The sequence below is a fragment of the Gouania willdenowi genome, chromosome 4 (genome assembly GCF_900634775.1).
Source record: "Gouania willdenowi chromosome 4, fGouWil2.1, whole genome shotgun sequence".
Classification (NCBI taxonomy): Eukaryota; Metazoa; Chordata; class Actinopteri; order Blenniiformes; family Gobiesocidae; genus Gouania; species Gouania willdenowi.
In genome coordinates this window covers 16,884,773-16,897,941 of record NC_041047.1, presented here as the reverse complement: position 1 = coordinate 16,897,941, position 13,169 = coordinate 16,884,773, and the positions used below count along the sequence as shown (strand labels likewise).

General features: G+C 38.1%; 1 protein-coding gene across 32 annotated transcripts in view; it reads right to left on the bottom strand.

Annotated features, from left to right (window-relative positions):
* Positions 1-3,171: 3,171 nt before the first annotated feature.
* Positions 3,172-13,169, bottom strand: part of adgrl2a (adhesion G protein-coupled receptor L2a) — a 117,722-nt gene continuing 107,724 nt past the window's right edge. For 6 of the 32 annotated variants that reach the window (XM_028445692.1, XM_028445697.1, XM_028445693.1 and 3 more), the window contains 4 exons: positions 12,228-12,324; positions 10,493-10,621; positions 8,708-8,725; positions 3,172-5,356 (listed from right to left, as the gene is read on the bottom strand). In XM_028445692.1, the coding sequence (XP_028301493.1) occupies positions 4,488-5,356; positions 8,708-8,725; positions 10,493-10,621; positions 12,228-12,324 (1,113 nt within the window). In that variant the 3' untranslated portion in view covers positions 3,172-4,487. Of the gene's footprint in view, positions 5,357-5,976; positions 6,030-8,707; positions 8,726-10,400; positions 10,423-10,492; positions 10,622-12,227; positions 12,325-13,169 lie in introns of all 32 variants that reach the window. The other 26 variants (XM_028445694.1, XM_028445720.1, XM_028445699.1 and 23 more) reach the window with 15 other exon arrangements.

Genomic DNA, 13,169 nt, shown 5'->3' with positions numbered 1-13,169 from the left:
GAGAGTAGGTGTGTACGTCCTTGAATTTGTTAATGCATTTTTTTCTTCTTCTAATAATGCTGTAATATCATAATCTCAGTTCGTGTAAACTGGGCAGACCAATTGTTTGAGGTTTTTATTGAGTAAGGGGCATGCATTATTAGAATTTTTCTTCTCCCTGCTCCTTTCTCGACATGGAATGTATAACGAGGTTGAATATTCCTTGTGAAAAAATTGTGATCTCTACCATGACAGAACGAACGGGAAAAAAAAGAAATATATCACAAATATGTTTAGTTTTCCCATGGGCTGTGCAGAGTTTTCGTTTCAGCCAAATCCTGGATTTAAAAACTCAGTCCAACCTTTGATCAAAAGCAAAGTTTGTTTCATGAACTTACATCATAACGGTATTTCACAGGTCCTGGTAATTATTCATGACATGACAGCCACAGCTAATACACATTACGATCGTCATCTGTTGTTCATTCCAATGCTGCAGAAAGTATCGTCTCTCCTCGTGAACCCTGCAGCGTTCAGCCCCTCAGCTCGTGTCCTGCTTCTCAATCAATGTTTGACAAAAGGTGAGTTTCTCCCAGAGCAAAGAAAATGAAGAATTAGGAGTTTCTTGCATAGCGAGACGGTCACACGCAAAGCAAGGGGGGGGGGGGGGGGGTATCCACATTCTTTGTCACGGACGGGCAGAGATCATATTTCCCTGCCCCTGATAATAAAAATAAACCTGCTTACCCACAAAGTTTATCCAGTCTGAGTTGGCGGTGTTAGAATAAACAAAGTAAAGTTAGAAAAATGAGGTGAAGGAAGGTTGACAATTTATTATCTAATGCTTAAAGCTGATATCCAGAGTTTCTGAGAAACGTCTCGATGTCCCGCCCTAAACAGCTCCACGTCCTCCCCCTGCCTCTGCCAATCTACCAGAAGCCACGCCTCTACTTTTCTGCACGCGCATCGCAGAACATAACAAGGTCACATTGATATAGGTCTATGGGTCAGCTAAGAGCCAAAACCATATTTACCTGTTTACTGTTGTGACACGGCCTTGTTTCTGTGCACAGTTCCACATTCACTTTGATTGACAGTCTCAAAAACATAAAGTCGAAGCCTATTGGCTGGGTGCACTCGGTGATCGTTTCCATTTGTATAGGGGTCAATAGGACGAAGGAGGGACTTATATACATTAATGTATATGAATGACCACCGGCAGTAGACCATAGTAAAGGCTGGGATACACTGTGATTTTAAGAGAGAGTTTAAGGTCAGCGGGTCCGTGGCACTGCTTCAACTGTGAGATACCCTCACAAGGAACGACTAGATTTCAAACATATTTGATTTCCTCAAGACCATACGATCCCTGATAGGGAGGTGTTGATCGCTTCTTGTGACCCCATATATACTACACGATGCCTGACACACGATCTAGCAAAGACTCGCACGATCCCACAAAATAAACGCACAAGTCGAAAATCGGCTCAAAATGGACCAAAAATCGCACAGTGTAGGCCTGCCTTAAAAGACTAGTTAGGTATTTTTTTCGCATTTCAAAAGAATCCTACATAAACTCCGGATATCAGCTTTAAGGAAAAAACTGCATCTGACATCAGTGAAATATAAGGTAGTGCTAAAAATGTCTGAGAAATTACAACTTTTATTTTTATTTGCTGGAACCAAAATAAAGATTAAAAACAATGAACAAATGCAGACTTATAGGTGACAACACAATAAAAAAAAAAAAAAAAAAAAAAAAAAAAAAAAAAAAAAAAAAAAAATGAAATGTCATTGTGATCCACTGCTGTAAAAAAAAAAAAAAAAAAGAAATGTGCAAGTGTTTCATTCTCAGCTGATTTCTTCCGCTTCGACGTATTTATTTACATATTTTTAATGTTTACTTCCACTGAAAAACCTGGAAGACAGCATTTACTTTCTGTTAAGTAATAAAAGAAAAACATACAAATACACAAATCTGTGTGGGGAGACTTGATAAGCCGTGGCTACATGTTTCCGGATGTAAAAGAGAATTTATATTAAAAAAAAAAAAAAAAAAAAAAAAAAAAAAAATCTTTTTATAATGCATGCAAATAGGTCTGCCATTTTAACAGACAACAATCACCCTAACCTCCTTCAAAACTGACATTCAAGAGGTCTGCACAAAAGATTATAAAAAGAACAGCTTTTTTTCTTCTACCATTTAAAACTGAGGATAATTGCATAAAATGTCACGTAATTGTTGAAAAAGTCACAACAACGTGTAGCCCACACAGCACTATGAGGAGCGACAAAGAGCATTTTTTTTTTTTTTTTTACGAACTTCGGAATTATTTCCTGCAATGCCAAATGATAAACAGTGCAATTCCAGCCACCCTGCTGCGAGCTGTCAGTCTCCTTCAGCTGGTGTTAGATTAAAAAGCTTCATGAATTAGCATTACCTGAGGCACAAAACTTCCCAGGCTGTTGGCTTCAGCAGCAGCAGACATTAATTAGAGCAAATACATGTCATCTGAAGGCTGTATTACATATAATACTATTCTGCGACGGCAGCCAAGTGTAACACTGACCCCTTGTTAAGTCCGGAGACATGTTCCAATTTCTCACAGAATTAAAGCTAACATTTACAAGATCTCTGGAGCACATGAACCTCTAAATGAGCCCGCAGTCTTTTGTTCATTCAATAATATACTAAGTGGACAATGCTTTGAACCAGTGTCATTTTTTTTTTTTTTTTAACCTTTATTAGTTTTACAACCACACAGAGGAACATTTACAATGCAACTTTTTTCCTACCTGAGTTTTTTATCTTTGAATCACATGGAAAGATTTGGCTTCTCTAACACATACGATGAAATGAGCTCTTTCTACTCTGCAGTGATTGAAGAAAAAGCAAATCCAGAATAGCAAAAAAACAAAAAAATAAAATTATCAATTACCCTTTCAATGTTGTGGGGACCTATTTCAACCTGAGTCAAAAGTCTTATTTTGTCCTTAGCAAAAATAATTAAGCGTGTTTTCTCTAATACGTCCAAAAACACAAACCATTAAAAAGCAACTGGCATTTGACAAAAAAACTCACATTTATTTTCATTTGTTAAACAAGTGTTGAAATTTACATCAGTCTTTAAAGTGATGCGCCCCCTTGGTAACATGTTTACATAAAAATTAAAATTAAAAATTAAAAATTTAAAAAATGAGCTACGGTACAGCATGTATACCAGTGCTGGAAAATATTCACACATTTCCCATTATTATTTTTTTTGGAAAGATTTTAATAAATAAAATTCTCAAACCCAAGCGGAAGAACTACATTTATGATAGAAATATTCTTTTGTGAAAAAAAAAAAAAAAATCAGCTTCATTTGAGTTACTAATGCCATGACCTGTCAAAATATCTATTTCAGAGTTACACACAAAAACATGTGCAATGCGTAAAATCACCTTAACAAGGTTTCTGCATTCCTGGTCTACTAAATGCCACTTTGGCATAAAAAAAATACAAATAAAAAATAAAATCAAGTTTGAATGGGCAAAATCCATAGAACTTATTATGCAAGAAACACTGTTCACAAGTGGAAAAAGTGATATTTCATCTTTGTAATTTGTTATCTCCTTTCTTTATGTTCAAACATACTACAAGTATTGGAACCATAAACACACTGTATATCACATGTGCAACCTCTACACAATAGTCTCTCAAATGTTAAACTTTGCGATTCAAAAGTTTCTTCATATTTACGGAAATCAATGATTTTTTTTATTTTTATTTTACATTGGCAATACTACAAAATATATTTCTTAGCCATTTTCCTTGACATCAGTGTCAAGAGACAGTTGAGAAAATATAAGGCCAGGGGCTTGATTGCTAGTGGTTATACAATCCAAACTTGATAAAGATTGTGGCGTTCCAGATTTACTGTTCCTTTTGTTCCACAGTCTGCTCAGGAACATTTCCCAAGAGTCTGAATCCTGGGTGTTGGTCTGTTGAAAAGCTAAACAGAAAACTCAACAAAAGAAAAATTCCAAAAAGGTTTCAAGTAGGAGTTGGGAGTGTATGTACAAGCTTTTAATGGGGGCCTTGCTGATTGAATGTACTTATTATTATTCATTTTTTTTTATTTTTTATTTTTATATACTTTTGTACCTTAAAATGTATTCAACAGCAGCAGCACATTTAAATACGTAGTTGGCTTGTCTCTTTAAATTGAAAATTAACTTTTGTATTCTATGTACAGACTGACAAAACCTCTGCACTGCCATTGGTGTGCTCCAAGTCTGTTGGTTTGGAAGGCAGAAAGAGTGGCATTTTTGTGGTAAAAGTGACATGGCAATGCAGACGAGTTTGTAAATGGCTAGGGTATGTGTCAGGGCTGCCAGACTGTCTTTAAAAAAAAACACAAAAAAAACAAAAACCAAATGTGTCCTTTCCATTCACAGGTGTGTGTTTCATGACGTCAGTTATGCAGAACGGCCGGCGGAGGTTTTCCCGGATGATTTCAGAACATTTAAAGGCTTGTCACTAACTGCATTTGTCCTTCTCGTACATCGCCTTCAGGGATGCACCCATCTTTACTAATGGGTATAATATAACCGTCACTGCTCCCTCTGCCTATCTGGTAATAGGCTTGAAGTTGGTGGCCAGACCCAAGGTTAGGCATGCTCTTGTAGTAAATGTCCTCGTTCTCGCTTCTCTTGGATGGGGACAGGTCCTCCACAACTTCAGGGCTGCTCTCGGGGAAAGGAGAGTCTTTGAGATTAGGCATACTAGTGTACAACGAGTCTCTGTTGGGGGACTGAAGATCGTCGTCTGGCTCGGTGGGGTTCAGCTGGCTGACCAAGGTGTCAACTCCCCCATCGGTTCTCACCTTTTTCTGCGGTGCGTACAGAAGCGAATGAGTCCGCTGGGGGATCAGCGGTGCCTCCAGCTCCTGCTGATGGTGGTGGTGGTGCAGCCCGAGGCCGACGGCATCGCCCACGTGGACCAAGGACGAAGCGTCGGCTACGATGGCGTCATCGTCGCTGCTGCTGCCACCGACAACTGTCACCTTGGGCGGAGCCCGCTCCGTGTGGTGGTGACGGTGGTACTGTGGTGGTGGCTGCTGCTGGTGGTGGTGGTGGTGGTGGGGTGGATGGTGTAAACTGGGGTGCTGCTGCTGTTGGTGGCTTTTGTTACAGGCACGCAGGTTGTTGTGTACTAACTCAGAGATGATCATTTTCTCAAAGGCAGCATCGTCCAGACTGAGGCCACAGTCTACTACCTGCACACTGTCGCCAAAGTCCCCATTGCGTAGTGAGTAGCTATTATTAAAGTTACCATTTAGCGGTAGAGTATCCATTGCACTTGTATCCCTCACCGCATGGGTCAGTGAGTGCCCTGGGAAGAAAGAAAGATGTGAAGGGACCTCACGTTAGTCAGTTTCAATCACTATGAAAAGAAGAAATTAGGTTTAATGCTGTTTAGGATGCAGTTTTTGAGTGGACCCAAGTCAAATTAAGCCATGCCATAAATTTGTTAGTGGGGCACAATTCATAAACATGCATTACTGTAATGGGAAATCATTTTACTTTCTCAAAATATACATTTAGCCTTTTCATCTTAAATACTGCCTTGAAATAAGCAGGGTATTTAAATCTGCCACAAACGTGACAAAGCGACGAGAATGATCCCAAACAACATTAAGACACAAACGAGAAAGCAGTTAACACCATCACAACACACCGGGCAAAAGTAGATGTTCACATGTATGATGCCACAAACGGGCGAGTTGCAACACTTAAGAGGTTTGCTAGCAACAAGTAGGTTGAATGTGCGGATGTGAACAAAAACAGAAATGGGGTAAAAAAAAAAATTCAAAAATGGCAGACAAAAAAAAAAAAAAAAAGGAAAAGCAATGATAACAAATTAACAGGGGCAGCCATCTTTGTTCTCACTACAAGGGGAGCCCAACAAGCAGCACTCCATCACCACCACACACAGCAGGTGAAAAGACTCACTTCGGACAACTCACATCATGTTTGTCTGCTCAGCCTATCTGGTCTAAGAGCAGCTGATGTACAAAAGAAAGTAAAATGATTTATTGTAACATGAAAAAATCGCTTAAAAGAATAACAAAATGTAAAGTAAAATTCTTAACTGCAACTTAGCAAGAGCAAGGGTTCAACAAAGGGAACGTAACAAAGCGATAAACCAGCTTTGACTTTAGGAATTGAATGCCATCGGATCATTTTAAATACTTTTTTTTTTTTCCTGGTACACTTGTTGTCCGTTAGCTGGAAGTCTGTGCACCCGAGGCTAGCAAAGGGTCAAAGCTAGCCCACAGTCCAGCACTTGGCATCAGTCACAGTAACAGTCCCCAGTGAGACCCCCAGTCACTAGCATAGCCGTGCACAAAAAACGCAGCCACTGCAGAGGTCAGATGCAGTCATGTTAGGAATTTCTTTAAGCATGGAGGTCATGGAAAACCACAGCACAAGGATAAATATTAGCTATGCCATGATTGAGAGAGCAGATAAAGGAAAATGTGCTTTGGGTTATCATGCCTCCTAGTAGAATAACATGTGAAAAAAAACTTTGGGATTATGTTGCAGTGCATGGTATGTATATACAGAGGGAGTGATGATTAAAGCATGAAGCATTGTGGTGTCTGAATTACCATCTCCACTGCGTAATAAATTATTTTTTAAACAAAACAGACTCATTTACAATATAATCTTCGTGGTATTTTTTTAATTTGTCACAAGTTGCCACGTTTACATTATGTTTTTTAATTATTATTCTGAATAAAATCATTTGGAATTAAAGTGTTCTGCTTCGTGTTTACATGGAAGTAGTAGGGCCGGGCAACTAATCGATTTATCGAATTTGAAGATAAGGCTTTTTCGTGTTCCGTCCTTGTGGGTTACCGTAGCGCGATATGTTGTTTACATGTGTTTGCCCTTTGAGTAGTCTATATGTGTGCCACACATATAGATGTGTATAGGCATGTTTCATTTTTTATTCGCACTATGCTGAGATGCTAAAGGAAGAGTTTATTATTATTATTATTATTATTATTATTGAATGACAGAGCCTCATTTACTTTTTATTTTGGGGTCGTTCTATGGATTTTAACATTTGAGGACAATCACAGCAATAAAGTTGCACTTTTGACAATATATCTGCAGTCATTTTTAAGTGCATTGGAAAAAAAAAAATCGGAAATCGAATCGAAACTCAAATTTGTTTTAAAAAAATCACATATTTTTCCCAGCCCTAGGAGTAGTAATTACAAATTGAGATTTACATGGATAGCAGGTTTATTCGGCTTTATTCAGTTCGGCTTTAGGTCTGGGGGTTGGGAAGGGTTCTGATTGGACAGGGGGAAAACGTGACGTATTCACGTCTACCGGGGAAAAAAACACAACAAACCTTTTATTGTCGGCTACAACATTGAAGACTGCACGAGAACTGTTTTCACTTTTATTTGTGATTTTGAAGCAGCAGCTAGACAATAACACACGGTTTCACTTTGGTCAGCTGAGAAGGAGAACGAGATAGAAACTAATCGCGGCTAAATAAGGCAAGTAAAACTCCAGAAAACAATAACTAGGAATATATATTTGCTTCCTGGTAAAGATAGTAGCTTTAACAACCAGTACAATGATAAACTTGGTGATATACAGCTGTGGATGCAGTACGGGGCCACATTTATGCCGCCTCCGGGTTTTAGTATCACCCATCCAGTGAAGCCTGTTCCGTTTGCCGAGGACCGTGTCAATGTCCGCATGTTTGTGCTTCCGTCCATCCACTCTTTTCATTATATCCATGTTTTTTAAGGCTCTTATTAAATAAATTGTCTCGGCTCGAGTCCAGGCGGCCATCTAAGATTATGTCGTCAACAGTGCGTCATCGCGACAAGCCGAGAATGCGCAGAACAACCGGAACGGACTTAAAGTGGAAATAAACGTTTACAAGATATAAATTATAGAATTATTTGATTCAGAATTAAAAAACGGAATAAACCAGCCACCTAATTTGGATTTAAATTTAATTTGGAATTACATTTGCATTTGGAATTAAGTGTTTACAAGGTCAGTTTAAAGAAGAATTAAAGCTCCCATGTAAACGTGGCCAGTGAGTGGTGCCTGTTTAAAGGCAAACCAATAATTATTCAAAAGCGCTGGAGGCGTAAACATATTTCAAAACTGCAGGGTGTTTGGGTGGAAAAGGGGAAAAGAAAAAAGAGCAATTATGAACAGCTGTGACCATGACATCCATGTGTGTGTCTTTGTTCAAAGAGGAAATTTAGTGTCCAGACAGGTGTTGTCTGGTGAAAGAGTGTGGGGCGCACCGCTAGGCACTGTAACTGCTGAATACCACATAAGAACGGACAAACAAGAAATCAATAACAAAAAAACTAAACAAGGAAAAAGGAAAGAAATCGGTTTGTCTTGCTTGCAAAAAAATAAATAAAAGTTGAACCAAAAAAAAATGGAACAAATATGGTTGAATTTATTTATTTATTTTTTTTAAAAAAAAAGATCAGATTAGAGGCAGATTTGGAGTAGATAAATACTTTTGTGAACCACTTGCTCACAGTGAGTGTGTGTGCGTGTGTGTGTGTGTGTATTAATGGTCTAAAGTAAACCAGTGACTGTGCCGGGGGTTTCGGTTGTTGTTTTTTTTTAATAAGCATGCTGTAAAAAATTTACATTTGATAGGCAAAGTTAAGTTTTACTCCCATACTTGTCTCTCTGTAGGTCACTAGAGGGAAGCACAAGGGAAAAACAGAGAACATGACAAAAGATGCCATTTCAGTATCAAAAAAATAAAAGCTCATATAATTGCAGGGCAGCCTTTTAGTGTTTAGATGCCATCTGATATGCCTTTGTGTTCATCACTATTAAAAAACTATTAAAAAAATGTATCCGTTTTAAACAAACTGCTGTAAAGCTTTGGGCAGAATATTTTAGTTTTTGTGCATATGTGAATGAACATATTTTTGAGCTACATAAAAACAACAAATCATCTTTATAGTGAAGTGGTTTACTTTACAAATAGATCACTAGACAGGAAATGTACGGCAGTGAAAAAATGTTTTGGAAAACACTAATTTTTACTATTTAAACTATCATAAACATAAAAAAAAAAAAGTCTTTCAAATTGCATAGTTTTGCCTCACAAACAAACAAATGCTAACGAATTATATGTTTTAACTAATAACAGGGTTGGGGTCAATTCAATTTTAAAATTCCAATTACGTTTTCAACTATCCATGTTCAATTACAACTCAATTACTATTAGGTTGAGCAGCCTATTTCCCCCAATTACAATTATTGTTTTACCTCTGGAATCAATTACAATTATTATTTTACCCCGGAATCAATTACAATTACATTCTCAATAACAAAAGTTCAATTACAATTAATCGCAATTACTGAGCCTTTAATAAAAAAAAATCTTATAGAAAATCACCTTCCTCTTGTGTTAGCATCTCTGATGATAACGTTTCAGTTTTGACCAGTTATGACTTACATCAGCTGTAAAATACATAAAAAAAGATTATATATATCATCTAATTTCTGTTCCGTGTCTTTGTTACCTTGTTAGGCTTCCTATTCAATGAAAATATTGGTATTATTATTTTTAATGCCTTTTTCTGTTTGTGTACCCCTAGATTTTTTTTTTTAATGGTAGAATGATCGTGGGTAAACTTGATATGAAACACATTTTATAATGGTTTACTACATACAGTAGGCCTATGTGTAAACCATAGAACTATAACACGGTTTCCCAGCTTTGTGTTTAATTACATTGTAAAATATCCATGCCAATTACAATTACAAAGTCAATTACCTGAACACAATTACGATTACAACAGCGATATATATTTTCAATTATAATTTCAATTATACTTAATTACCTATTACTATCATTACTCAATTACAATTATAATTGACCCCAACCTTGAGTACTAGTGGTTCCAAAATAACATAATACTCATGATAAGTAGCCTATTTTTGTTACAAAATTCAGCATTAATTTATTGGCTTTGAGTTCTAACTCTACTAATATAAATGGCACGCTGAACTTTTAAATAACTCTGCACTATATATTACATGATAAAACCTTTTCTCACTACTGAGGTATCTCCTTCCTGTGCTTGTGTCCTTTTCAGTTTGAATAGCGCACTAATGTGAATAGCAGAGGCTGCACCAAAGGCGTACCACAAACATTGCACCTGTGCTTAACATCCTGTGTGTTTTTGCACACACAGGGCACACATTAAATGCATGCAGTATTTTAGTCTATGCACACACACACACACACACACCCACAGTCTCACAAACATGTACACCCACACACCAAGTACTGTATGAAGCATTTGGATGACAGTGATTCAAAAAGGTACGGCAATACTGCGAGAATCCTGCTTTACCTTTGGCCTGCTGTACATTCAACTAAACAGACAGAGAGCGAGAGAGGGAGAGGAAGAGGAGACACACACGTGAAAGTATTAAGTAAGCACACCTGGCGAGTTAAAGACTGGAGCCGTCGGAGTGTTACATACGATTGTCTCAGCCAGTAAGGTGTTATAAGGGTTGTTAGTGCCTTGTGGTCGGAGCAGAGGGTTTGTTAGTAGATAGTTCCCGGTCATTCCTAGTGCAGCAAGACAGAACAGGAGCAGATGAGTTGGACGCTTAGAAAGAGTCACAGATAAAGAGATGGATAAAAATGAGCTGGAGGATGTGTGTTTTTATTTTGTAGTGTGATCTCATCAAGGAAAAAAAAAAAAAAAAGTGTAAGTTATCATCCATACGTACACGAGCCAAAAATACCCAACTTTTGGCTGGCCTTTGTCTTAAGGTCTTTGTGGGCCACATCTTTAATAGCCTCTTTATCCACTAAGCATTTTTCAGCCAACCATGCTCATTATTACATTGTCATCTGTCATATTTTTCATTATCGTGATGAACCATCACATTTATAAAAAAAAAAAAAAAAAAAAAAAAAAAAATTGGCCTCAGGCAAAGGTTTATCTGTTAACAAGGGGAAAAAAGTCCACTTTTACACAGTTATCATAAAACAATGGTGTATTTTTTTTTTTTGCAGTTTTTGCCTTACAAGTGTATCCTGTCTCTTATTGCAGCTTTGGGTGTGTGGTAAGGATCTGAAGTGTTTGCCACGGCTATTTATCACCTGGGTTAAATGCCATCCGTCATGTTGAGAAGTCTCCGGGGATGTTTTTAATGACAGGGAAGTGCTTCTAGGAGATAGAGCCCTCCTTCAGTGCACTGAAACACCAGGATAACTAGGCTACTACACCCTGGAGTGATCAATATCCCAAACCTTCACATTAACATCACCAAGAAACGGCACAGGTAAAGAAAAAAAAAAAAAAAAACCCCATCTATGAATTGTGCAGCTTTTTTTTGTACTTTTTAGTAGTGACAGCGAAGACAGAATGAGTAGGCACAGAGTGACAGCAACTGCTGCAGCAGCCAACAGAGGTTAGAGAAGGGAGGGAAGTTAAACTACCACAGTGTAAACCCTCTCCACACACACACACACACAAACCCCCCCTCCCTTCGCATGCATGGAAAACCATTTTTGAGGCAGCAGAAAGCCTAACAACATACTAAAGCGCTCCAGGTCAGCCAGAGTTGAACATCATCTTCTCATCGTCATATTTGTCCTCAAACTAAATAATGAATGATCGTTTTTTTCCCTCCCTCTCTTTCTCTCTCACTTGCGTACCCTCGTAAATCTCCTTGTAAAGAATCAGAGGTCACCTATGGCAGCCAACAAATAGCCTTTTACTGCGTTGCGTGTACACATTTTCAAAGAAATAAAACTTTATTACTCTCGTGTTTTTAGTTTTTAGCTATTTTTCCCCCCAGAGTCCAAGTGTGAGCTTTGAACAGCCAGCACGTTGAAAAAAAAAAAATGCCCCAATTGGAAACTGACATTATTACTACCAGCGTGACAGTGCAGTCACGGCGTATTTGAAGATGGATTTTTGTAATCCTTTGCGGGGCGAACAAGGAGACGACACTAACGGCCTGAATGTGCCAGCTCATTGTCTACACGACACAGATCTGACTTTTTGGAAGCTGAAGGCGTTTATTACAATTACCAGAGCCGTAATCCTACGATGGTGAGATCACTGGAACTTTGGGAAAGGTTTTTTTTTTTTTTTTTTTTAATCTGGATGATGAAATGTGTGGATCGTGTGTGCATGTGGAGAGGGATGGTGTGAACTGACCTTGGTTAAGGGTGGAGGTGCTGTTGATGTCACCTGAGATAAAGGAGGACTCAGATTGCTTTCTTACGGTGTCATTCCACATTCTCCTGATACGACTCTGTCAGGTCAACAAGGGACAGTCATTAGGACTCTGAACAAGTCCGCTCACCTTTCAGGTCAGTTTTCATTTATCGTCTAGGCACATAGCACATACTATATCACTCCCAGACGAGCCACTTATACGCACTTAGGCTTGGGCGTTACTATTGCTAATTTCCTTTGCATTAATCAAAGCTAATTTAATGGAAGTCACCTTTTGCACACTTTCGACTCCAGATTTTTTTTTTTTTAATATGGCTTGAAATAAAGTGTAAAACAGATTTCATAATTAGATTTTTTTTTTTAAAACAAGTTTCCTTAATATGTACTGTATTAGGATTTAATTAAAAAGGACAAGGAAATAGGTTTGCTTAAGAAATTTGTCTCCTTGCAGAAAACTGCGGCTGCATCGGTCCTTAAAGGGTACAGCTGTTTTTTTCTTGTGTGCACATAATGTTAGTTTGAGAAAAAAAGATAAAGCAAGTGTTTAAAAGGCAGCAGAACAGAGGAAAGGAGCTCATGCGGTACCAGTGGATGCTGCTCATGAAATACAGAATAAATGTGGAACATTTTCTGGGGCTAGAATGCTAAATAATGAGTTGCATACAGGGGTGGACTGGCCATCTGGCATAAAGGGCATCATCTCGGTGGATTGGTCGGTCCGGTCCACTACGTGTTTTCCTTTTTTTTTTTTTTTTTTTTACAAGCAAGTGGACACAGACGTGGTAACAGGTGGCTAAAAATGGTGCAAAAAACGTGGCAGGAAAAGAGTGAAAAGTGACTAAAATGGGTCAAAAGCATTCAAGAGTGGCTAAAAAATGGGTAAATAAAGAGGAATCAGGTGGTATGTAAAGAAAAAATGTA